Source organism: Nelumbo lutea, chromosome 6, assembly GCF_056320005.1.
Source record: "Nelumbo lutea isolate HS-2025 chromosome 6, American lotus-T2T, whole genome shotgun sequence".
NCBI classification, from domain to species: Eukaryota; Viridiplantae; Streptophyta; class Magnoliopsida; order Proteales; family Nelumbonaceae; genus Nelumbo; species Nelumbo lutea.
In genome coordinates, this window is record NC_142689.1 from 2060194 (window position 1) to 2085038 (window position 24845).

Consider the following 24845-nt stretch of genomic DNA (forward strand, 5'->3'; position numbering starts at 1 on the left):
AAATACCTCAACTAACCCTTAAAGATTAGTTACTTTCTTATATCTGAATCTTTTTTATGCCTTCTTTTATCTGAAAACGGGTTTGATTTGTCTTCACCTATGAGAATTTCTACCAATTCTTGTTTTATTTATTGCAGCTTAGCCAATTCTTTATTGAAATTACAGATATAGCCTTGTCTCATAATCCATATCATGGAATTCCTCATTTATTGATGGATTCCTGGGGTTTTATGTAAATGTTTACAACATTAATTAGAAAAAGAGAGAAATGCTTGTATAATAATTTTTTTCTTATGAAATGTTTGTTAGAGCTGATAGCTCTCTTCTTTTTTAAACCTTAAGGCATAAAAACAGCCGAGCCAGATATCCAGATGGTCATAGCGGAGGCCTGGGTGTTTGGGAGTGCTACCCCTTGTGTACCCCAACTTTTTACCTACGAAAAAAAGATCATAGAGGCAGCTGCTGACCTTTTATCGTATCTTCTTCTTCCTGACCAGAAAGGGGTTTGCTTTGTTGTACATTGGGTATCAACTGGATTGGATTTTGGTCCAATCCGATCCAGTCAGATTGGATCATTACAAATGGACCAGATCCAATCCAATCTAATGAGAATTTTGGATTGGTCCAATTCAATGTTTGGACCATCCTGTTCAAATTTGTTTTAATTTAGATTAGTTTTAACCCAAACCTGATCCATGGTCACCTATATTCTTATCTTCTATCAATGGACCAGATATTGTTCCAATCCAATATAAATTCATTACGGATGGATCAGATCCAATCCAATAAATATTTTAGACCATTAAATCTAGACTGGTCCAATTTAATGCCTTGTTGGTCCATCCAATCTGTCTAAATTGATTTTGGTTTGGGTGGAATGCAACGAAGGTTTAAAGTATCGGCACATATTGTGCCGATGGCTATCTCAATACACCCCTCCAGGGGTTGCATCAGGTCAAACCATAGTTTAGAGGGTAGTCAGGATTTAAACTGACCCCTCTGAACCAATTTTAAAAATAAAACACCAATACAAGTTAATACACCGGTAGATATAGCGTATCGGTCTATGTCGATACTTTGAGCCTCGCTGCAATCCAAAACTGATCCATTAACACCCGTAATTGGAGATGAATTTTGACTAATTCATTCAAATGATCAATGAGAATAGTATATCAGGGTTCAACTATAATAGTGGAAAAATTTGTAACCAAGCAACCGACAACCAATAGGTCAATGGTATTTATCAAAAATCATTGAAGGTTTTGATTAGTCAATGCTCTTCAGGTATTTTCTGGCAACAAAATTTCCATGAACAAAGATCGGGTTCTCTCTCTCTCTCTCTCTCTCTCTCTCTCTCTCTCTCTCTCTCTCTCTCTATATATATATATATATATATATATATATATATATATATATATATATATATCCCAGGATGGCAACACGTGACACAGCCAGATGGCATCCTGGCCTGCCCATAACAAACTCCAGGTAGGTTCAAGTAAAAATAAGTACCATCATTCCCTAAGTAAGCTATCTTGGCTTCTATAGCTCTAAGCTCCCTAGCTCTTTGGTGATCTCATCTGAACTATCTCTACCCAGGTCTCGTCCAACCCCTCATTGTGCATTTGCTAACTTGACTATCGGAGTCTCCGCCCCTGAGATAACACCCGAGGCCTCTAACATACTTCTTCCTCCACAGGTCAGACTTACAAGCCCTCGGCTCTATCAACCCTCTAATACATCAACCAGCCCTCGTCTACAAAAATGAAATTACATTGTTGCCCTCAACCCAACCTTAAGTGTGTGTATATACATATAGGATGCCAAAATCTAAAATCCATCACCGACCACTTATAAATATTTGTTGTCTATTAAATCAAAATTACACATGGTCTACTTCGCTTTCATTGGTTGAAGTCTTGAAGATTAACAATGTATACTTCTACCTTTCACAAAGTGTGCTTATCATCAAGATTTTAACAATGTTAAAGATGCCAGCTGTGATGTATTGATATGTCGGCATCAAAGTATACTTCTACCTTTCACAAAGTATACTTCAGTTTTTTACCTCTGCAGTTCTGCACCATAGATTTTACCAAAAACCCAAAATCTAACTTGATATGTCGGCATTGATGTCATGCCAAAACTCAAGAACACAAGGAACACAAACAACAGAAGTAGTGAGCATTCAAAAGGGGTGGAATCTCTATGCAGCGGCATGAGAAGCAAAGCCATGAGTCGTACACTTGGTCAAAATTATACTCTAGGATGATTTGAAGAGACCATAGACTTTGCCGATGGATCACCAAACTATAATGAATGGGTTCGACTATGATATGGAAAAGATAAGATATCCGAAAAACAACTAACAATAAACTGGAATCATAAACATGGTAGCGAATCAGGTGCTATTTATCAAAATTCATGGGTGGGTTTTGATTGGTCAAAACTCTTTTCATATCATATATTTTCTGTATCATAGAGTTCCCCATAATGATATCTTAGAGGTAAAATACAACTAATATCCTAATGATCAATAAGCATTAAAAATACATTGCAAAACGCAAGTTTCAATATACGGTGAAAATTTACCAAAGAACTTCCCGCAAAGTTTAGGCCAGAGGCCATCCTCAAACCCAAAATCATGAGCTTTGCCAACGTGCCAATCCTGATACAACATTGAAAAGGGAAGAAAAAGAGATCAGATTAATCCATTTGTAACCTTGAAATGTACCTGTCATAAAATCTTCCAGCTCTCTCAAGATCTCCGAGTTCAGTGTAGCAGTCTGCAATTGCTCCATAAGCTTCCGTATTGCCAGAATCCTCTCCTTCTCGCTCTGATACTGATAGAACCATAGAGTGGTATTTTATTGCTTCTCGGTACTTCCCTTGCCTCTGCAAAGATGCTCCTGAACCAAGCATTTTTCATCATTACAAAGATGCATAAATAGCATATACAGATTATATACTTTGTCACGTATGAGAAAGAAAAACTAAGTAATACTTGAGGCAAATTGGTGAGAGTCAGAAAATTATCAAAAAAGAAAAAAAAATCGATGAGTCAGAACCCAATACATGACTAGTAAAATAATAAAATTTGCAGCCTTTCCTCCAATAGAAGAAAAAAAAGTAGAAATGTTATGACATTCTAGTTTGTAACCAATGAAGATCAACAAGAGCTCTTAAAGAAGGTAGAAAGCATGCATTGTATCCTTTAACTTCAAATCTAGCTCCACTATGTAAGAAAGGGCAGCCCAGTGAATGAGGCTCCCGTAAATGCAGGGCCTGGGGAGGGACAGATGATAGTAGCCTTAACCCTGAGATACACAGAGGCTGTTTACAAGATTTGAACCCTGGTCACCCAGGTCACAATAGAGGAACCCAACTTATACAAATTATATGAAACCATAATTGGCATAAAATAAAACAAGTCTTAAGACTCATCCAACTTGTTATTTCATCGAGTTCTGTGGGTCTGTATGTACTCAAATTTAAAGTATTAAGCATCTTTATAAGTGTGCTAGTATTTTCATCAGTCAATTGGCAGCAGACATTTTGGAGAGTACACCACATATCTAGAAAAGGGTTTATATGCTGCCATTTTGTGGGCTCTATATGTAGAAAATGCAAAGAGTGCAATGAAGCCAGCTTTCAAAAGAAAAGGGTTGATTGGGATAAATGGAGAGTACAAAGAATAAAATGTGCAGAATTGACTTAAATTTTTTGGGCTTACTGCCCACACAATGCTTGGTTTAATGGTAAACTCTCGGGCTAACAAACATGAAAACATGATTAGAATCTGAGTTGCAAAAACTGCTGAAGGTTAGATCCGTATCCAGTCTACCTTCCCATGACCCAAGATATCTGGGACCAACATTGGGTAATGGCCTTTCCTTTTATTGCTTAAACAATGCATAACATCTTGCTGTACAAAATTATACTTGCACATGGAATCATTGTGTATATTAAAAAAATATTAACACAATACTCTACCACAATTCCAACCAGCCATCTTGGCAGTTACAAGGTGCTTGTGTACATGTAAATATATTAGAGAGTACTACTCCCTGTCCTCTAACGAGTTCATTCCATGGGCAAAATTTTCAACACTGGTGACTCAATGGTATAGGGGAAAAGTATACTAAGAGTCATGGTGCAGTTGCTCTCTGATCAGTGCCAATAGATCAGGGCAAGACATCTATCACACCCCACATAGGAGAAGGGTCATATTGTTCCATATGGTCAAGATTGCTGATATAAATAAGAAGCTCAAGGGAAAACCAGAAACTCAAACCTTTGGCAATGATTGAGAGTGAAAGCTGTCTGACCTTAAGGGAGAACACTGGATGGCTCTTGTCGCACCAAAACTCCTGTCCTCCCCTCCACTCCCATCTAAACAGTCCAGCAATTTTTTTCCGGAAGGGTCCTATGAATGCATGGAGGACAGAATAATGGAGCTCTTAAGAGAAACAGAACTTCACCCAATCTTGCAAAGAGGGGTCAAAGAGAGACAAGAGGGGCCAACCCAGAGAATTTCTGTGACTTACATGGTGACTCAATGACAAAGCAGGCAGCATCTCAGGGACCAATGGGGAAAAGGAAGGAGTAGAGATCAGTGCCTCACCTAAATGTCGTCATGCAAAATACTATCTTGTGTGCAGTCATCAAATCAGGAAATGGAATCTAGATATACTCATTGTGCATGAAAAAAAGCTTTAAGTGTTCAACTCCTCAATCATAAGAATTATCTTGGGTGCATAACCTTGTGATTGGTGCTATCTTCCATCGGTAGGAGCTGCTTGCAAAATATTTGGGACACAAACAATTACAGTTCTCGTGATAGTTGTGTAAGAGTATAAAGTGGCAGTGGTCTATGAAGTTCTGAAAGCTGGACAGAAAACACCAGTTGTGTAAGGGCTTGATGTTAAAGCAGTGGGAAAGTCACCTAGAAGAGAGGTGTTTGACGTTAAGGCAGTGGAATAGTCAGCTAGGAACTATGCCAGTGGGAAAGTCAACTAGAAGAGAGGTGTTTGAAACCCTAGAAGTGCTAAAGTATTGAAAAGGTCCCCGAAAAGGAGATCAGGCTCCTTATTTATAGGTCAAGGCAGCCATGCCTCTCGTGCATTGCCTTGGATAATGTTCTGGAATATTCTTCGTAGGAAAGTTCTTTAGTTAGTTATACCAGCTCAGCATAGGCGGTCATGGGCAGGGACACATATGAGAGGGGACCAAGTACAACCTTGCACAGTTTTCCCCACCTCTCACACGATCTCCATGTGTCACCATCAGATCTCGTTGCAATCACTGCACTCATCATGCATAAAATGATGGATTGTCTAAATGTTGGATTCAAAGTCTTCCAAGTTTTGAGAGTCTCGGAGAACCTGTATGTGAGATTTGTGCACAGAGGTTTGGGAATCGCAGTGTGTGTTGTGATTTCATGGCAATAATCATGTCCATAATATCTTACAAGTTGACCAGCAACTTCTAGGTCTTGATAGTTTTGGAATCAATAGCAAAAGGCTTGTTCTTTTATTTTGTTTGGTATTTATGGTCCAACAGAATAAGCACCAAGACAACTGTTCTAGAGTGAGAGTGAGCTAGATGAGATCAAAGGTATATGGGATATACCTTGGTGCATGGATGGTTCAACTTGATCAAATTCTCATATACGGGGGGGGGGGGGGGGGGGGGGGGGGGTCAAGAATCAGGCCAGCAATGGAGAAATTTCACATTTTGTTAACCAGTGGGATCTGTTGGATGTGCAATTGCAAGGTGCAAAATATACATGGACAACCATCAAAAAAAACTCACCATGACCAAACTTGGCAGGCTCCTAGTCTCTCGTAACAGAAAAGACGCTTATCTTAAGCCCATACAAGAGGCTCTTCACTGGCCAACTTCAGGCCATGCCCCAAGTCTATTCATATGTAGAGGCACATAGAAAGGAGAGTGACTACCTTCAGATTTGACAATATGAGGCTGCAAAAGGCTGGAGTTTTGGATCGGAACACTCAACAGTGGAAGTCAGTGATATTGGATGGCATGACTAGTTTCACTGGAGAAGCTGAACTGAAAGCCTATAGGTTTATAAGCCTTACTACCAGCGTTTACAAAATTATAGATGAAGTATCGGCAGGCGTCAGGCAGGTTGGAGAAGGTCTACATTCAATCATCTCTAGAAATGGAGCTTTTGTGATAGGAAGGTAAATCCTAGATGGGGTGTTTTCATTATAAATGAGCTAATAGATTCACGACAAAAGAGGAGGTTACCTGGCATAATTTGCAAAATATCATGTCAATTGGGATTGTCTACAATATATTCTTAAATGATGATTGATTTGGTCATGTGCATAGAAGACCATTTACAGCACCCACAAGAAGTAGAGATTTGTTACCTTTCAAAAAAACAAGCAGTAATCTCTTGCAAGTTGAAAGGGCTAGAGGCAGACCGAAAAGGACATGGGTTGAAGTAGTAAGAAATTATTTAAGCGCTCATAATTTAACAATGGATATAAATTAAACAGAATGGTATGGCAAAACAAGATTCATATAGTCAACCCATATAGTTGGGACAAGGCTTAGATGATGATGGCGATATTTTTAAATGATGATCTTCAGCCAAAGTTGGAGAAACTGGATAAGAGTCTGCACCAAGATACTATATTTTCTCAATTCTAGTCAAAGTGTTGTTCTGGGAAGATGTTTGGGTGGGAGAGAGTCCCCTTAGTTCCCTACTATTTATTCACTGTCAGAAAATAAAAGAAAAGTGATCTCTTCGGTTTTTATTGATAATTCTTAGGACTTGGGATTAAGGAGAGGTCTAAGGGAGACGGAAATGGCAATGGTGGATGAACTAGTTTCCCTTTTAGGGTTGACCTTTTTGGATCAGTCTTGTGAGGATAGTAGAATTTGGAAACCTTCCCTCTCTGGTGTTTTCACTTGTTCATCTTTCTTTAATGTCCTCATTCAATCAAATAACCTTCCAAGAAACTTTCCATCAAAGGAGATATGGTGTAGCCCTGTACCCCCAAAAATTCGGGCTGTTTGTTGGGAGGTGGTTCTTTAAAAAAAATACTCCGGATGTGTTGCAAAGAAAAAGGCCAAACTTTTGCCTTTCACCCCATGTTTGTAGCCTTTGTTTGGGTTTTGGTGAGACGATCACACACCTATTAATATCTTGTCCTTTTGTGCACTTTATTTGGTCCTAGTTCTCTTCTCTTTGTTTGCAGGTGGACACCTCCCCCGGATGTGATAAACCTTTTTGACCCAAGCTTTTTTAGTCAACCAAAGAGGCGTGGTAGATTTATGTGGAGAGCCACAAGAGTAGCCATACTCTGGTCAGTCTGGGTAGAAAGAAATAACAGGATCTTTAAAGGAGTGGAAAATCCAAGGAGGCAACTATAGAAAGAATAACCATTATGACTACCCATTGGTTGAAAACTCTAGATTTGTTTAAAGATTTCTCAGTTGAGGACATATTTAGGAATTGGGGAATGGTGGCAGCTACAACATTTATAAAACCTATTCTGTAGGAAATTTGATCCCCTCACAACAAAGAATAAAGTTGAACTTTGATAGGAGATCTAGAGGTAACCCAGGGCCTTCAGGTATAGGGGGAGTATTCAGAGATGGTGATGGGAGAATTGTTGCTATGTTTTCTGGGCTAATAGGGGTGGGAGACTCATTGCGAGTAGAAGTGATGGCTCTGCTTCAAGATGTAAAATATGCCAAGCAATTGGGATTACACCAAGTGGAGATAGAAGGAGATTCTAAATTGTTAATGGACTGGCTGCAATCAGGAAAGTTGGGAGCATGGACATAACAAAAGCCCATACGGAAAATTCTCAATATAACAAGGGAGCTTGATGTAGGCTTCAAGTGGAAAAGAAGATCAACTAATGGTCTGGCTTATACCTTAGCCAAACAAGGGACAATGAGGGAAAGTTTGTTCTGGGTAGTTCTGTAATTCAAATTACTTGGGCCCAAGTTGGGGCGGGCTCGGGCCGGGCTCGGGCCAGGCTTTTAGTGTTCATTAACAGAAAAATAATAGGCCCGAGCTCGAGCCCGGCCCGACCAACGGGCCTAGAACTTGGGCCCGAGCCTGGCCCTGATAAAAAGCTCGAAGCCCGAGCCCGACCTAATAAAAGAAAATCAAAATTTTCCCTATTCAAATAGACATTATCTATTTTAATTCAGGTGTTTTTTCCCCTATTTAAATGAACAATGGGCTTACAAGTGAATCAACAACCTTCTCAAATCAAAAAATTTATTCAAATGGATATCACATAGGGTTTTTACTTAGGTTTAACTATAGGTCGGGCCGGGCCGGCCCATTGGGCCATCCGGCCCATGAACAGGTCTAGGCCCAACTCCTATCTTAGGGGTTGATAATTGTATCTTAATTTTACAGTAACGAAGTTACCGTTTCCGATAAAATATATATATATATATATATATATATATATATATATATATTCTAGTCAACAGTGCATCTCATAGATATTTCAGAAACTCTAGACCATAGTTATCAAGGCGATGCCTAGGCGACAAGGCACCCTTTGAGGCTCGCCTCGCCTAATCGCCAAGCAGTTTTGTACTATGTATTATACAATACTTTTTTATTCTTTATTTTTTGACATTATAATTATAAAATAGACACTATTAAACTAAAATATTTATTGTGTGTTTACATAGTAATTTCTTTTTATTATTTTACCCTAGGATCTATGTTTTCTACATAAAATATCCATTGCCTAGGTACCCGCCTAGGCAACTAGGCGACAAGGTGCCCCCCTGTCGCCTAGCCTCGCCTTGGCACCTTAGAAAACTATGCTCTAGACTCTAGAGGCCTCTACCAGGGTGACCCTCTGTCCCCCCTCCTATTTGTGTGCTGTGGACACTTAGGTTTTTGAGAACAAATTTTCACAACGAGAAGAGCTCATGTGGCTTTACTTTACAGTTTTCAAAAAAAATAATAATAATAATAATAATGCCAAAATTTGCAGATAACTTTTGAGCAGAGAGGGTTTGAGTATTCCATTTATTTCGTTTCTAGAGTTCATAAACAAAAAGGACTAAACAACATGACAATAGGAAAATGAAAGGCTGAAATACAAACCTAAGCCTCGAGCAGCCTTCTTTTCCTCAATTGGATCCTTTAGATTCTGAGCAAGCTCAAGAGCCGTCTTAAACTCTGTAAATGCTTTCTGGGGATCCTGATTTCTCAGGAATTTCTTCCCATTTTTCAAACGTGAAATTAACTCCTGCTTCCTTGAATCTACAATTATTTCATTCTCTGATATTCTACTACCTACTGGAGCATAACTCAAGGTGGGGGCATAGGACTCAATTTTTGCTTGCCTCCGAAGTGCTTCATTAATCTGTCGAAGCTGATCATTTAACCTTTGAAGTTCTCCTCTCCTCTGCCGTGCAAGCAAACCTGAAACAAACAGTGTGGTTTAATTACAAAGAAGCTCACAGATAATACTTTCTCAAATAGATAATACCTGGGCAAGTAATTATCAGAAAATGGGGGAGGTTTAAGTAATTTCTTTTAAACATTATAAGAATATCTTTTTTTCCAACTCAAGTTAATATCCTATGACAATTTCAAATAGAAAAAAGTTACCATATGTAACTTTTGATTCTTATATTGCATTTGGTTAGGAATATTCTTCTATTAACGTATCAAATTGAAATCTGCATACAATCAAATTTGTAATTCATTTCCATAAAGTAATGTTTTTTGCGTTTTGTAATTCGAACAGAGTTGAGGCATCCAAAATAGAAGCATCCCATAGGTTTCAAAGCACCAAGGCAGGGCTAGGAGACAAGGGGTTGCCTAGTCGCCTAGGTGATGGTTTTTTTTTAACATCTAGGGTAATTCCCTAGGTTCCATAGCAACCAACAACCATCTTTCACTGGTAATTATCTATAACCTGCATATTAAAACATTGAAATCTATACATTCATGAGAAAAATAAAGAAGAAGAAGAAAGAATAGAAAATTAAAAAAAATACGGGGGTTTAGCCCCTGTTTTGATCCAAGTAAAAGATGAAAAGAAAGGATGGAAGAATATGTTGAATTGTTGACTGGACAAAATTTAAATTTCTTCCTTGCTCATCAGTTCAGGTTATGAAGCCTTTGAGGGTTCAAGACAGCATACACTAACATGTGTGTTGATTGAACCCCAACAGATAAGAAAATAATAAAAAGAAACTAGTATATGAACCCACAAAATAAATAATTTAATTTAATGATGTATATATAATTATTATAATATAAAAATAGAAAATATAAATAATTCATAGCGCCATGTATATAACAACTAAGCACTTAAAGCTAGGCGACTCTCCATGGGTGCCTTGTCACCTAGGAGTTGCCTTGACAACTAAGTACCCTAAGAAAAGACAACAAACCCAAGGGCCAAAACCTTTTTTTTGAGAAATTATTATATAATAACATATTTAAAAATTGCATGCCATTTGACCTCTTAGGCACCTGTGGCAACCAAAGCATAAACCTTGGTTTTCTATGTCTAAAAGTTAAGATCCAGTACCCAATTATTATGCAACCACTGATTTATAGTTATGACATTCCTTTCGAGAAGTCAAAATCTTATGATTTATTATATGATTCATGATTTGAATCATAAATCCCAATAGTTTTGTTTTGAATCGTATGTTTCAATCCTTTTCTACAAAAACCTTACAATTTTTGTTTGAATCCTATGATGTCATTATGAATCTTACAATTTATATGATTCATGTGATTCAAATCAATTAAGAAATAGTAATATATTTAGTCATTTCTTTGTGTCTATTTAGTTTTGTCAAGAGAAAGTTGTTTTAAATTCCTTACCAGAAAATCATTTATTTAGGTTACTTAAAACCTTTTTTATGAAGAGGTAGAGTAAGATTTTATTAAGAAAATAAAAGATGGATACAGGTCAAACTTAAAACCTTTTAGTAGCAATATTGAGTTTATTTCCCACCATATGTAGGTTAATGAGCCATTGTATGTGGATTATTTGACTTTCAAGTCAAACTTATCATCTTAGACTTCTAGTTTACAAGTGGTGAACTCTTTTGTTTTAGGTACATATATGGTACATATGGATTAAAAGTAGAGTAAAACAAGGTTCATAATATCGATACAGTCCAATACGTCAATAGGGGTGTATCGGATTGTATCGAGGCTCACGTCTTTTTTTTTTTAGTTTTTTTTTCCAATCTGGTTCAGAGGGGTCGGTTTAAGGCCCGTCTACTCCCTGAACCGGGTTAAACCCCGAAACACCCTCTATAGGGGTGTATCGGGAAGCCCACGATACGATACGGCCCAATACGTATCGAAATTTTGAACCTTGGAGTGGAATCACTTTTCTAAATATATTCAAATTTTTTGTATATCTATTTTAATTTTTTAGACAAGTTTGTAAAAAGAGGGAAATAATCTTACAATTTATTATACAATTCACAATTTGATTCAATTCAAATTTCTCTATGATTTAAGATACAACTACATTCAGAATATTATTTGAGAATTATGTCAAATGCACATATAACAACACATGTAAGGAAACAATAGAAACTGAACAACTATAGTTCAACTGTCACTACTTTGCTAATAATCCATAATCCATTCCAGGAAGCTAATGAAAACTTTCATTATAAGTACTAGTGGAATTCCATTGAAACAAACTGACAGAAATTAATACTACCCTACCTCCAACAGTGGCCCCTACAAGGGCTACAAAGAGCAAAAGAGGCATGTTGAAAACAGAGTTATCAGCCTCACATGTTTCTGCCAGAGCTTCAAAAGGCATGGCCAGCATCAAAATATTTGCAACAGTAAATATTGTAGTCGGTGAGTTGAATGGTGTCGTGATCTGCAACAATCATAGCTTCCATCAAATGGGGGAACGTGATAATCTTGACAGTGATCTGCATAGGATGATATACTACTTAAATCTAAGCTGGAGATACATAAAGTATTGTGGAATGTATGCATTGATGCCAAAATCCAAAGACTTCCATCTTTCCATGATAATATATCATATCATGAATTCATATTTTTAGCTATGAAAATGCCTATACTAACACATAAGAAAAAGACAAAAGTATTCAGTCATTCCATATTTTATCACAAACCCCAAAAAAAAATCATTGGTGTAATAAATATAGAGACGTAAAAAAGAGGGCAAATAATGCCTCAAAAAAGGCTTTACAGTATGCTACTCCCAAGACACAAAACAAAGACCAGTAACAAAATTCCTCTAAACCCAAAGTCCTCGAATACTACCAAATCTGTGAGGTAATAACTGGCATCCACACATAGGCAGCATGAAAAGCCTCTCAATCCCTTCACAGATACTCCAGCAAACAACAATAGACAGCATCCACCAGAGGGTACCTTGGATCCCATTGATGGGTAGGGAAAGGAGAGGAGAATTGCATGAAAGGAGAATAAGTGAATCAGAAAGAAACTCTCAAATCATAAGTCTCATTAAACAAATAATCTATAGTATAGAGGCACGGGTTCCTCTTTTTGATTTATGCATCATACATCTACTAGAGATATAACGGTCCCTATGGCTCAGATGATCAAGCAGAAAATCTCCAGGAAAACAAGTCAAACTCCAGTAACACCACAATTTAGGTTTTTAAACAGGCTGCTTCTAACACAATGATCTGAAAATTGACAACCTAATAGCAACAAATACAACTTCGCTCCAACTTCCAGTCTTCCACCAATAAAAGCTTCTGAACTTAAAGCAAAATTATGTTGCAATTAACTTGAGGATATTGAAATGCCAGGCTGAGCAACTAAACTTCTTTGTACAATACTGAATATGTTAATGCACAACTCTGAGGAATGGAGCTTCCAATGCTTATAAAGGGTTTATTTGTGACACTTGTAGGAAAGAGAATATAAAATTAATAAAATCTAAATAAAGGAAATATCAAAAGCATAATATAAGGAGCCTCACCATCATACCTGATGAGCAAATAAGTGTTCCACAATAACTTTGGAAAAGCCTAGTAGCCTATGATCAGTATCACAAATTCCTTTCAACTTGTTCATCTGCCCTGAATACATTGATCGGCAGTTTGGCAATGTGCATCTTGTCTCAATTGGTGTCTGGGTTCTACAAGAAGCGTTGACAAAGGAACAGAGACTTCTTTCCCCTCTAGTTGGTAATAAATCAACCTTACCCAATGCTTTTTCTTGCATGACATGCTTAAAGATCTTCACCATTCTCACATGCAATATATCTTTTAGACCTCGTTCTGCTGCAAGAATTAAATCAGAGTTTCAAAGGGAAGGAAAATAAAAACACGGGAGTCATAGATACAGTATATTTTCCTTATTGATAATAGATTATGATTATTAAACAAAATCTGTATGTTGCAATCTCATGAATAAATTCCATATGCAGATGAAATGTGTAATGAATAAAATATTTTGCTTTTGGAAAAAATGATATAAAAGATAGTATCAGTTGCTAATTTTAGAAGGACTAAAAAGAGTTGGTTCTTTAGTCTTTCTTCATTCGGTAATAGCACATTAACATAGAATATTACGGCAAAAACGTTCCTCTACAACAATTTTTCCATAACAAAATGTATGTTAAAATGAGACGAACCAAGAAATCCAAATAAAGAACTTAAAATATAGAATTGCATGCAGATAGTGAAATGACCGTTATTTACAGAATTCAAAGCAAATAATAGTAGCAACCTAAATACCAGAAATCATAACCAATATCGAAAGCACTAGAAGTTTGTTCAAAAAAGAGAAGAGGAAAAAAAAAGAATTTAGAACTTAAAATCATACTAAAACCTTTTTATTTCATATTCTTTTAGCAAAAGTAAGTAGGAACTCTAATTAATGATAAAAAAGCTATCATTTTTTTCTCTAGTAAATCATATTCTTATCATTTTCATTAAATGTAAAGAATAATATAAGTTTTGTTTCCAGCAAAAAAAAAAAAAGAATAAGAAGAACAACAGAAAATCATTTGAACTAATTGAAGGCGTAACTTACAAATGTAACCTCAGAAACCAGAATATAAAACATGCCATGCGACAAATAAGTAATATCTGCCGAATAAGCTAGCATTTCAGTTCCTGTTACAAAAAAACAACAGAAACTGGAGTACATTCTAGGAATAGATGACTTAGACTCAAGTCTAATTCAGAAAAATCGAAGTCTGGTTACAGTATTCAGAGCTATAAATCCATTAAAGAAGGTGGACAGATTTCCTACTCACGCTAGAAGAACTGAATGATTTGACGGTGAAAGTCGTCAAGAGATCTAATTACTTACCGGAGGGAACAAGTACACCGGGAAAAGCGGACGGAAACGGCCGATATGGCCGGAAAGACATGCAGTCGCAATGGAAGACAAAGACCGCCATGGGTTCGGATAGAGAGCGATGGATGTTTCTTTCGGTGGGCTTTTATGTACACAGTACACGTACGTCTGAGACCGAATCTGCTCCTCACATAGGGCGCTTCATATGCACATCGTATCATGCATCGGGAACATCTCTCGTACTTATAAATTATTATTCACGAGAAAAGATCCCCAATGCACGGTGGATGTGCATGTGAGCGCCGTTGTGTAAGGAACAGATGTACAGACTCTACCGAAGAATCTCGGCGAATGTAACTACCCTTGGATGCTGAGCTTATCACGAAAATGGCCCTTGTGTTCAAAGTTCAATGGCTACTAGCTAGCCCGTTGGTAGCCGGAACCTTGAAAATTGTCAGCCTCCTGATTGGAGATCTCCTTGAGATTGATTGGGTGAGCGGTGAACCCCACTTGAGATATTTGGATTAGAACCAGTACTATATCCAGATATCCTCCAGCTGGACTGCTCTACGACTCTGGGTCTATGACTAGGCCAAACAGCCCAGACAGAACATATGACCAATTTTGGCCTAGATTCGGCTTGTAAGCCCACGTTCAAATCTAAGTCCGATAAGGCAATGAGCAATACCCAACGCACGCTAAATGGGCCTAACTTGATATCTTAAATTAAACATTTTATTTTAGAATTTAGACGTTAGATATGGGAAAATCTTTTCAAATTCTTAATATTTGGCGTATTGGTGGGTCCAAAACCTGATACATATTGAGTGTGAAGTACAAATATGTTCAGTCACAGTGCAAAATCTTTTGTAGGGTATTTTAAATGTATTTGCATTTTACATATTTGTATTTACATGATGTTACACGAATTCATGATCTTTATATGAAAAGAAAAAAATTGGAGTGATTGATAAACAAAACATTGCAAAATCGAAAGCATTTCTGGACTATAATTAGATGAATGAACTGTGAGGAGAGCACATGGGAATTGTTTTATCTACCCTAAGCATGGTAGAGTACTTCTGGTGTGTTAATTATCAACAAGATGTAGGTGCCGTTTGAAAAGTTTTTTTCAAGAGATCTTTCAGTAGCCCAAAGACATTTTGAGCTTTTGGGTCTTGTCTTTAAAGATAAAGACTATTTAATAAGCAGGTGGATCTATCAGGCTTTAAAAAACATGTTTAGAGTCTATCTATTTGTAGAAAGACCAAAATATTTAATTTGAAGCTTCCTAAAATTTAATGTTTTCAGTCTTTTTAGGCCTTTCTATACATGCAACTTCTTATTTTTTAGGTTTTTGGTTATCAAATGGAAACATAACTATTTTTGGACTTTCAAATTTACGGAAACCCAGAAGATTGGGTGGAAAGACTTGCCAAATGTTGTTGTATTCTTATCAACATCTTCCCATTTAGTATAGCTACAACGTCATCTAGACTAAAGAACCACTGAACCACTGAGGTTTCAAACTTATCATGATGTAGCGCGATCCAGGCACTCCTAGCTGACCGCTGATTGGCTCCTTGCTGGCAACGGGCGAGACTTGAGAAGATGGAATGAAAGATTCCCGAGGGTTTTCCCGATAGGAATACTCCGATGCTTAAGTTAGTACTGTGTAGGGAAAATGAAAGGAAAAACAAGGGCTAAGAGTGTAGGTCGTGCAGTGTTTCTGTACTCAAGAGATGTTTTAGTCTATCTTTTCGAAAGGAATTTCTCCTCTGCTCTGAGGGCTTTTATAGGGGCGCTCCTTGGGGGATTGGGCGTAACCGCCACCGGATCTCCTGCCACAACCGTTATCTGCCAAGGCTGCGCGGGTGGCCGTTGGGGCGTACTCCTTACCTGGGCGAGTGACACGTCTCCAAGGTGGCAGGCACGCCTCCACCTACTGAGAGATGTGGGTGCAGACTGCCGAAAGGATAGGGACTACGCCGTCAGTAGGTGATATGGCACAGTCTGACTGGTACGGTCTGTCAGATAGAGGCTTCCTACGGAATGCTCGTGAGATCCATTCACGAGCTACTTTGTAGCGAGTTAGGAATGCTTCAGGAGTGCCATTAGTTAACTATTCTTCGGGACTTCTTGTCCGCTTGGGAGTTCGGGCGAGTTGGTTTTCTTAGTTTGCGAGCTGAAGTTGCCTCGAAATATTCCTTTGGGGGTAGCTCGGGGAACCGGGAGCTCGCATCGTGGCGAGCTATTTTAGGGGCCTGTTACTTAGCTATACCAGACCACGATGTTGAGTTGTCGCTTACGTCGGGCCAGTGTCCATGTGTCACTATTTCATAGATCAGGTCAAATCACCCTTGATCAATTGCCCCCCACTCATCGGGTGAAGAGTATTGCCTTAGCGCGGGGAGTTTAAGAAGCGCGATGGGTTGATTTGACCGAAATTCAAACTTGATCGACTACCCTCATTAAATGTGTTCACGAGAATCAAGAGATCTTCTGTCTTCCCTGACTTTTCAGGTTTCGAAAATGTGCTGAGGTGGCCTTTAATTCCGAACGTCGTGCGGCTACGACTACGACTACTTCGATCATGGAAGATGTGCCGCCAATTGCCTTCAGTTTTTAGGAGGCGTGCAGTCAGGAAATCTATGGACCGTTGGATCTGCTTTGATCCGGGCCGTTAGTTTGAAAGGGCAGGGGCTATAAATAGGGGCCCCCCCTCAGGCCCTACCTTCTTCCACACCATCCTTTGGATTCTGAGGTCGCATACTTCGCCTAGCTTTCTCGAGTTCTTCAGTCAGCTCCGTTCCATCTTACTCTGGTGAGTCCCAATTGTCGTCGGTCATGTCCGGGTACCCACGTCATGCTTATTGCAGGGGCGATAGCCAGGATGACGACGCTCCCTCGAGCTCGGGGGGAGCCTGGGAGCGTAATCCGGAGGCTCGGGAAGCCTCTGGCGATACTGCATCTACTTCTACGGGAAGGGAGCCTGATACCTTTGGCCCTTCCTTAATGACGGTGGAGAGACTCAGGTCTCTGATCCGCTATTTTCGTCTCCCTGGGGACCTGGTTTATAGCCTCCCTACTGGCAACTTCCCGTGGGAGCATGGTCCCAACGACATAGTAATTTTTCAGGAACAGCTCGAGGCTGGTTTGCGTCTCCCCCTGCACCCCTTGATAGTGGAGGTGCTAAATCACTTTAACGTCACTATTGACCAACTTCATCCCAATGCCATTCGGAACATGGTTTTGTGTTACGAGTATTGTCTCCCTTTAGATCTTGATATTTTTGCATCTATCCTTTGCACACTCCCCCCGTCGCGGCTATAATCTCTTATACGAGCTGCCGAATAAGATTCCCACCTGGAAGTGGGACTATTTTGTGGTCCGTAACCCCGAGGGGTGGCCCTTTCCTACTGCTTGGAGGGGCACTGTCCAAGACCCTGGGGCCGAGCTGGACCCCGAGACTTGGAAAACGATTCTGTCCTAGGCGCCAGTAGACTTCCATTGCTCAGACTACTTAGCCGAGGAGAAGCTCGTGCAGGCAGGCTTGAGCCCGGGTAGGTCGGTCTTTTAGGTCGTGTAGTGCTTTGCGACTGTACACATGCATTGTTTATTATTGGACTAATACCTTGTGGTATTGCGGCAGCCATTATGTCTAGTGCTGATTCGCGCTGCCTTCTCTCAAGCAGCCAGAGACGCCAAGCGAAGAGGACACGCCCTGACCAAACCCCGCCTTCGGGGAGCACTGAGTTTAGGTCCGCCGAATCGGTCCTTCCCTCTCCTTCGCCCAAGGTTGCGATGCCCCCCCCCTGAGGGGACTACTGGGGCTAACCCTGGGGGGAGCGAACTCCCTAAGTCGGGGGAGGCATCCTGCAACCCCCTTCAGCCCCGTCCTTACCCCCGATTCCCAGTGGGGAATTGGGAAGGGGTAAATGACTATCCGGTGGCCCGTCGGAGGAGCCAGAAAGCGGTTACCAATGAGGAAATCACTCAGTGGGGGAACATGGAGCCTGGGGATTTATCCGCGTTTGCCTCTGCTCACTGTATGGTGGTAAGTGAAATTTCTTCTTCTCTTGTTTTACCCTTTCCCGCTGTCTTCTGATCTTTCTTTCTTGCCGACAGGTGAATTCTGCCATTCATGTCATGGCTCTCCAGACGCACATCCATCGCATCGACGCTCTCGACCAGCGTGCCACCAATCAGAGGCTCCAGGGCAAGCTCGATCGGGTCCGGGGCGAGCTCCAGCACACCCACAAGGGGAGCGAATCTCAGGAGTTGCTCGTTCATGACCAGGAAGCTCAAATCGCTTGGCTTACTGAAGAGAGCGCACGCTACAAAGAGGAGTCATCGAGGATGGCGGGGGAGAGGGAGCTTCTCAGGCAGCAAGTGCAGGAATTGGAGTCCACTCTTCTGAACCGGACCCGAAACTTCGATCAAATGGTGGAGGTTGAGCGAGAGAAAGCGGTCTGGGATTTTAAAGATTCTCATGAATTTCATGACCTCCAGGCAGAGTACGGTTTGTGTTCATACCGCTCGGGGTTTAAGCTCTGCTAGTGGCTAGTTCGGAAGAAGTTTTTCAGGCTCAACCTCGACGGCATTACTATGAAGGGTCTGTCTCCTGAGACAGCGGCCTAGGCGGATGAAGAGGAGTCCGATTCTCCAGAGGAAGAGGAGGCAGATTCTTGAGGTGGTGTTTCTCTGGGTTTCTGTGGCTTCTGGGTGCCATAAACCTGGTCTTTCACAAGTTTCAGTTGGGCGGTTGTGCCCAGTGGTGATGGAACCTTACCCGAGCTTGTTTAGCTCGGTTATTGCACTTGTCATTCATTTTTCATTTTGTTTTTTTTTTTGAATGAATGAATGAAAGTTTCTTCCTAATAAGTATGATGGACTTTACTTTTACTAAAGCAATCTCATCACTTGAACTGTTGAAGTTACATACCTGAAGTAGGGCTCTTTGGTAGGCATTATCCCGATTTGTCACATTTAAGGCCAACGTGCTATATCACAGAGTGATTGCAACGTATGCCCGAACTAAGCATCAGTTGGCTTTTTCTCAATTCGACCAACGTATCGGGACGAACTATGTTTCGCGGGGTTTATACCCGAACTACTTACGCTTTTAATGTTTTCATGCCTTTGCCATTGTCGTTTCACGCCGAGGTCTTTGTCAGCTCGGTGTTCTGGTCCTTAGGCTTTGGGAGGGACCGTAGTCTGCTCCCGAATTTCTCCTAGGCCGAAGTGGCAACTGGGGTCTTCTTGTGCCGAGGTCATGTTAGCTTGGTATTCTGGCCCTTGGGCTTTGGGAGGGACCGTAGTCCGCTCCTGAATTTTTACAGGTAATATTGCCTTAGGTTGACAATATTCCATGCCCGAGGTACTTGTTTCCCTTCGAGGGTTTCGAGTTCATATGTTCCTTCCCCGAGCACTCGTTTCACTCGGTAAGGACCATCCCAGTTGGACCCGAGCTTACCAGCACTGAGCTCAAGCACCATAACTTTACGAAGGGCCAAGTCGCCAACACGGAGGTTTCGCCTCTTGACCCTGGCGTTATAATACCAAGCTACTCTCTACTGGTAGGCTGCGGTCCTAATGTACGCAAGGTCCCTCACCTCATTGAGTAGGTCGAGGTTGGTGCGTAGCTCATCTTTGTTTATTTGATCGCTATGCTTCCAGGCACAACGTGGGTACTTCGATCTCTGCGGGAATCACTGCTTCAGTACCGTAGGTGAAATTGAAGGGTGTTTCTCCCATGGCGGTCTTCTCCGTGGTTTGGTAGGCCCATAAGACATTGGGTAGTTCATCTGCCCACAATCCTTTAGCTCGATCCAGCCATGCTTTTAATCCACGGAGGATGGCTTTGTTCGTGACTTCTGCTTGACCGTTTACTTAAGGGTGCACGACTGAAGTGAAGTTCAGTTGGATCCCCATGTCTCTGCACCAATCTTGAAATTTGATGTCTTCGAATTGTTTGCCATTGTCAGAATTCAATACCCGAGGTAATCTGAAACAACATACGATGCTCTTCCAAAAGAAGTTTTGGACATTTCGGGCTGTGATTGTCACAAGGGGCTCAACTTCTACCCACTTGGTAAAATAGTCCACCGCCCGAGTAGATCGATGCCCCACTGCGCGAAGGGCCACAAGTTGGTGAGATACTTGAGGTCGGCAATGGGTTGGTGGTGAATATTGGCATGTCTCTGATATTTGTCGCATTTTCTAACGAGTTCAATGGTGTCTGCCTTCATTGTTGGCCAATAATACCCTTGCCGAAGCGCTTTCTGGGCAAGGGCTCTGCCCCCCAAGTGTCTGCCGCATAGACCCTCATGGATGTCGCGGAGTACGAGCTCGGCTTCGGTAGGTCGCAAGCAACTCAGATAAGGGAGCGTGTAAGATCTCCTGTACAACCGCTCGTCTATCACGATGTATTTGGCTGCTTGGCGTTGCACCCCTCTGGTTGCATTGTGATCTGCAAGGAGGTTCCCATGTAGCAAGAAGCTCGTGAGCGGGTCAACCTAGCTCGGCTCTGCTTGAACGACGGGAGTGACCTCCTCTGCCCCCCTGAGAATGCTAGGCCGAGATAGGTCCTCTATGTACACGGTCCTCATGGTGATGTCACTAGTGCTGGCTAACTTGGACAGGGCGTCGGCCTCAGCGTTCTCCGACCTAGGGATCTGTCTGATGAAGTGTGACTGGAAGTTGAGTAGAACCTCTCTGACTTTGGCTAAGTAGGCGATCATGGTTGGCTCGCGACCTTCGTACTCGCCGGTGACTTGGTTGACCACAAGCTGGGAGTCACTGCAGATAACGATGTGCTTGGCTTTTACTTCTCTGGATAGGGTTAGTCCAGCTGTCAACGCTTCATATTCCGCTTCATTGTTGGACGCCTTGAACTCGAAGCGTAGCGCGTACTCCAATTTTATGCCGCTTGGGCCGTGTAGGCAGTTCGCGGCTTGTACTAGAGGTCATACTCGCTGAGCTCAATGGCCCACTTCGTCAATCGGCCAGAGACCTCGGGCTTAAGCAAGACTTGTCTCAGAGGTTTGTCGATAAGGACGATAACAGTATGAGCTTGGAAGTACGGGCAGAGCTTCTGAGCTACAATTATCAATGCGTATGCTAGCTTCTCCATCTCTGGGTATCTCGTTTCTGCTCCCTGCAATACCTTACTAACATAATAGATGGTTCATTGGACCCAATCTACTTCCTTTATTATTACCAAACTGACCACTTCGTCACTCGCCGAGAGGTATAGTTCTAAAATGTCGCCCTCCTCGGGCCGGGTTAAGGTCGACACACTAGAGAGGTAATTCTTGAGCTCGTCAAACACGAGCTGACAGTCTTGGGTCCACTCGAACCCTTTGCTCTTGATTGCCTTGAAGAATGGCAAACAACGGTCCACCGATTTGGACATGAAGCGACTCAGGGCGGCTATGCGGCCATTTAGCCTCTGAACCTCCTTCAACTTACAGGGTGGTCTCATGTCTAAGATGGCCTTAACCTTATCCGGGTTGGCTTCAATGCCGCGCCGGTTAACGATGTATCCCAGGAATTTACCTGAGGTCACGTTGAACACACACTTGTTCGGATTTAATCTCATGTTAAACTTACACAAAATTTCAAAAACAGAATGCAAGTCCTGTATTAATCCATATGAGAATTGGGTTTTGACGACCATGTTGTCTACATAGCATTCTACTTTTCTGTCGATTAACGGCACAAACAACTTATTTACAAGTCTCTGAAAGGTTACTCTTGTGTTTTTCAACCCTAAGGGCATAACCTTGTAACAGTAGAGGCCGAACTCTGTGATGAGGGCAGTTTTTTCTTCATCTGTTGGATCCATTTTGATCTGGTTATAGCCCGAATAGGCATCCAAGAAACTAAGCAACTCATGCTCTGAGGTCGCGTCCACTAGATGGTCAATTCGGGGGAGCGGGAAGCAGTCTTTCGGGCAAGCCCGGTTTAGGTTGGTGTAGTCGACGCACATGCGCCACTTGCCGTTGGCCTTCTTTACCAGGACGGGGTTGGCTACCCAGCTCGGGTATTGGACTTCTCTTATGAAGTCTGCCGCGAGGAGCTTCTCGACTTCCTCGTCGACTGCTTTCCACCGTTTTGGGGCTAGGTTGCGTTACTTCTGTCTAACGGGCCTAACTACAGGATCAGTGTTCATCTTGTGAGTTATGAGTTTGGGGTCTATACCGGGCATTTCTACCGCGGACCATGCAAAAATATCTAAATTTTGAAGTAAAAAACTTACCATTTCGGATCGTAGGGGCTTCTGGACGGAAGCGCAGATCTGGAGCGTCCGAGCTGGGTCTGTTGTTGACGTCGAGACCGCGACTGTTTCCTCCGTGGGCGCGGCTCGCTCTTCGCCTTGCTCCATGGGTCATTCCAGTTCAAGGTCATCGGCCACCTTGGTTTTTCCCTTTGGGGCGGCAACGTAGCACTTGCGGGACTCGAGCTGGTCACCCCGCGCTACTCCCTCGCCGAAATCTGTGGGAATTTCATAGCCAAGTGGTAAGTGGAGACCACCGCCCATAGAACATGGGTGATTGGTCGACCTATTATGGCATTGTAGGGAGAAGGGGTTGCTACCACCAGGAAGTTGTGTTCGAATCTGACCACACAAGGCCACGTGCCGATCTCTATAGGTACTGTTATCTTCCCAATGGGGCGGACTTCCTCCCCACTGAAGCCTACTAAAGGGGTGTCCGTAGGCCTCAAATCACTTCTTTGCAACTGAAGCTGGTCGAACGCAGCTTTAAAGAGGATGTCGGCCGAGCTGCCCGAGTCTACGAGTACACGCCTGACCTTGAAGTCGTTGATTCTTAGTTTTATTACGAGCGCGTCATCATGGGGGTAATGGATCCCTCGCGCATCATCTTCCATGAAGAAAATGGGGTCTCCCGTCTTCGGTCGCTTTGGGGGGTTCTGCTCTTCCCGGGCGGCCTCACGAACTGACGTCCGAGCTGCTGCTGAGGTGCAACCCGCAACGATCGAGCCTCCCACTATCACGTGGATGGTTCCTCGAACTGGCCTCTCTTCTGGAGGCTGTCTCTGCGGTTGTTCGACCGGCTTGCTGCTGGATTCCAGAGTGTCTCTGTCGTGCTCCCCTTGCCGACCTACTCTATTATTATTATTATTATTATTATTATTATTATTATTATTATTATTATTATTATTATTATTATTATTATTATTATTATTATTATTATTATTATTATTATTGTTATTATTTTGTACAAAGTTTCTCAAATATCCACGACAGATGAGCTCCTCTATCTCGTCGCGGAGGTTTTTACAGCTTTTGGTGTTGTGACCGTGGTCTTTGTGAAAACTACAATACAAACTCTTATTTCTTTCGTTGGGGTTCCCCTTCAGACGGGGTGGCCACTTCACGTACGGGGCATCCTTGATTGCCATCAGGATTTTGGCCCGCTTCACGTTCAGTGGGGTGTAATCAGCTCGGTCTGGTGCAGGAGCTCGGAACAATTGACCCGGCTTCGCACTCCGAACTGTTTTCTTCTTTCTTCGGGTGTCTGCTTGAATGGATGGCTCTTTCCTTTTCCTTTTTTCTAGTGCGCCCTCCCCCTTCTGGTTGATCTCTTCTTTAGTGGCTATGAATTTATCCGCAAGCTTTAGAAACTCGGTTATGGTCACGGGTTGGTTGACGACCATGTACCACTTGAACTCCTTATGCTTCACGCCCTTCTTGGCCGCTGCCCGACGTATAGCGGGATCCAGGCACGATATCTGCATACAAGCGTCGTTAAACTGCTTGATATAACTCCTGATGGACTCTCCCTCCCTTTGTGCTATGTTGAAGATGCTTTCTTCAGTTCGTGGGCACCGCTTGCTGGTGACGAAGTGCGACGTGAAGGCTTTTGCAAACTGCGCCCAACTTCTGATTGACCCGGGCGCCAAGTTTCGGTACCATGTGCAGGCTGCTCCCGTAAAAGTAGTGGAGAAGGCCACGCACATGCACGACTCGCTGGCTCGCGCTAGGTGCATCTGCGACTAAAAGGCGTCTACGTGATCATTCGGGTCGAACGACCCGTCGTACTTATCAAGAGGAGGGAGTTTGAAATCCTTGGGCATCGGGACTGCCAAAAGTTTGGAAGACAGGGGGGACGAAACTGAAAGAAGGGGAGCTTTGGCTTCGGCCGAGTGTACCTCTTCTTTGCCCATGAGCTCAGGCAAATTGCGGGTGACAGACCGGCGAGCTCGGCGTCGGCGCTTCTACTTCCTGACGAGCTTGACGTTTGTGCTGCTCACTTCCGTGCTATCCAGGACTGTTTGCGCCGGGGGTAGATCGGTCCGCTGGTGATGGTTGCGGACAGAAGGAGCCAGCCTAGAATCTGCTGCTAGGATTTCGATCCGGTTCTCTAGGATTAGGGTTCCAAGCTTCGACTGCCAGGGCGACGCAGACCTGCCCGGCCGGGGTCCTCCCGACCTGTCCGCCCGCGGCGAGATCGGGGTAGCCGGTCTCTCCCGTCTGCCGTGGGGGGAGGCCTGACTT

At 42.2% G+C, this 24845-nt stretch overlaps 1 protein-coding gene across 6 annotated transcripts; it reads right to left on the minus strand.

The window, feature by feature from the left end:
* Nucleotides 1-2433: 2433 nt before the first annotated feature.
* LOC148846780 (protein FLUORESCENT IN BLUE LIGHT, chloroplastic-like) lies at nt 2434-14602 on the minus strand. 6 transcript variants are annotated; one of them, XM_088948873.1, is made up of 6 exons: nt 14333-14531; nt 14051-14133; nt 13001-13296; nt 11729-11891; nt 9122-9442; nt 2434-2909 (listed from the first exon to the last, which is right to left on the minus strand). In XM_088948873.1, the coding sequence occupies exons 3-6, from the start codon at nt 13259-13261 to the stop codon at nt 2707-2709; spliced, it is 948 nt and encodes a 315-aa protein (XP_088804999.1). In that variant the 5' UTR covers nt 13262-13296; nt 14051-14133; nt 14333-14531; the 3' UTR covers nt 2434-2706. The 6 variants fall into 6 exon arrangements, with proteins under 6 accessions (XP_088804999.1, XP_088805002.1, XP_088804997.1 ...); XM_088948876.1 differs by having other exon boundaries at nt 12993-13296; nt 14333-14458; XM_088948871.1 differs by lacking the exon at nt 14051-14133 and having other exon boundaries at nt 14333-14602.
* Between the last annotated feature and the right edge of the window lie 10243 nt (nt 14603-24845).

Coding starts and splice junctions, on each gene's coding strand:
- LOC148846780 (XM_088948871.1), bottom strand. CDS start 14,423: ATGGCGGTCTTTGTCTTCCATTGCGACTGCATGTCTTTCCGGCCATAT. Junction 11,892..13,000: donor AACACTTATTTGCTCATCAG/GTATGATGGTGA, acceptor TGATTGTTGCAG/ATCACGACACCATTCAACTC. Junction 2,910..9,121: donor GAAGGCTGCTCGAGGCTTAG/GTTTGTATTTCA, acceptor TGCTTGGTTCAG/GAGCATCTTTGCAGAGGCAA.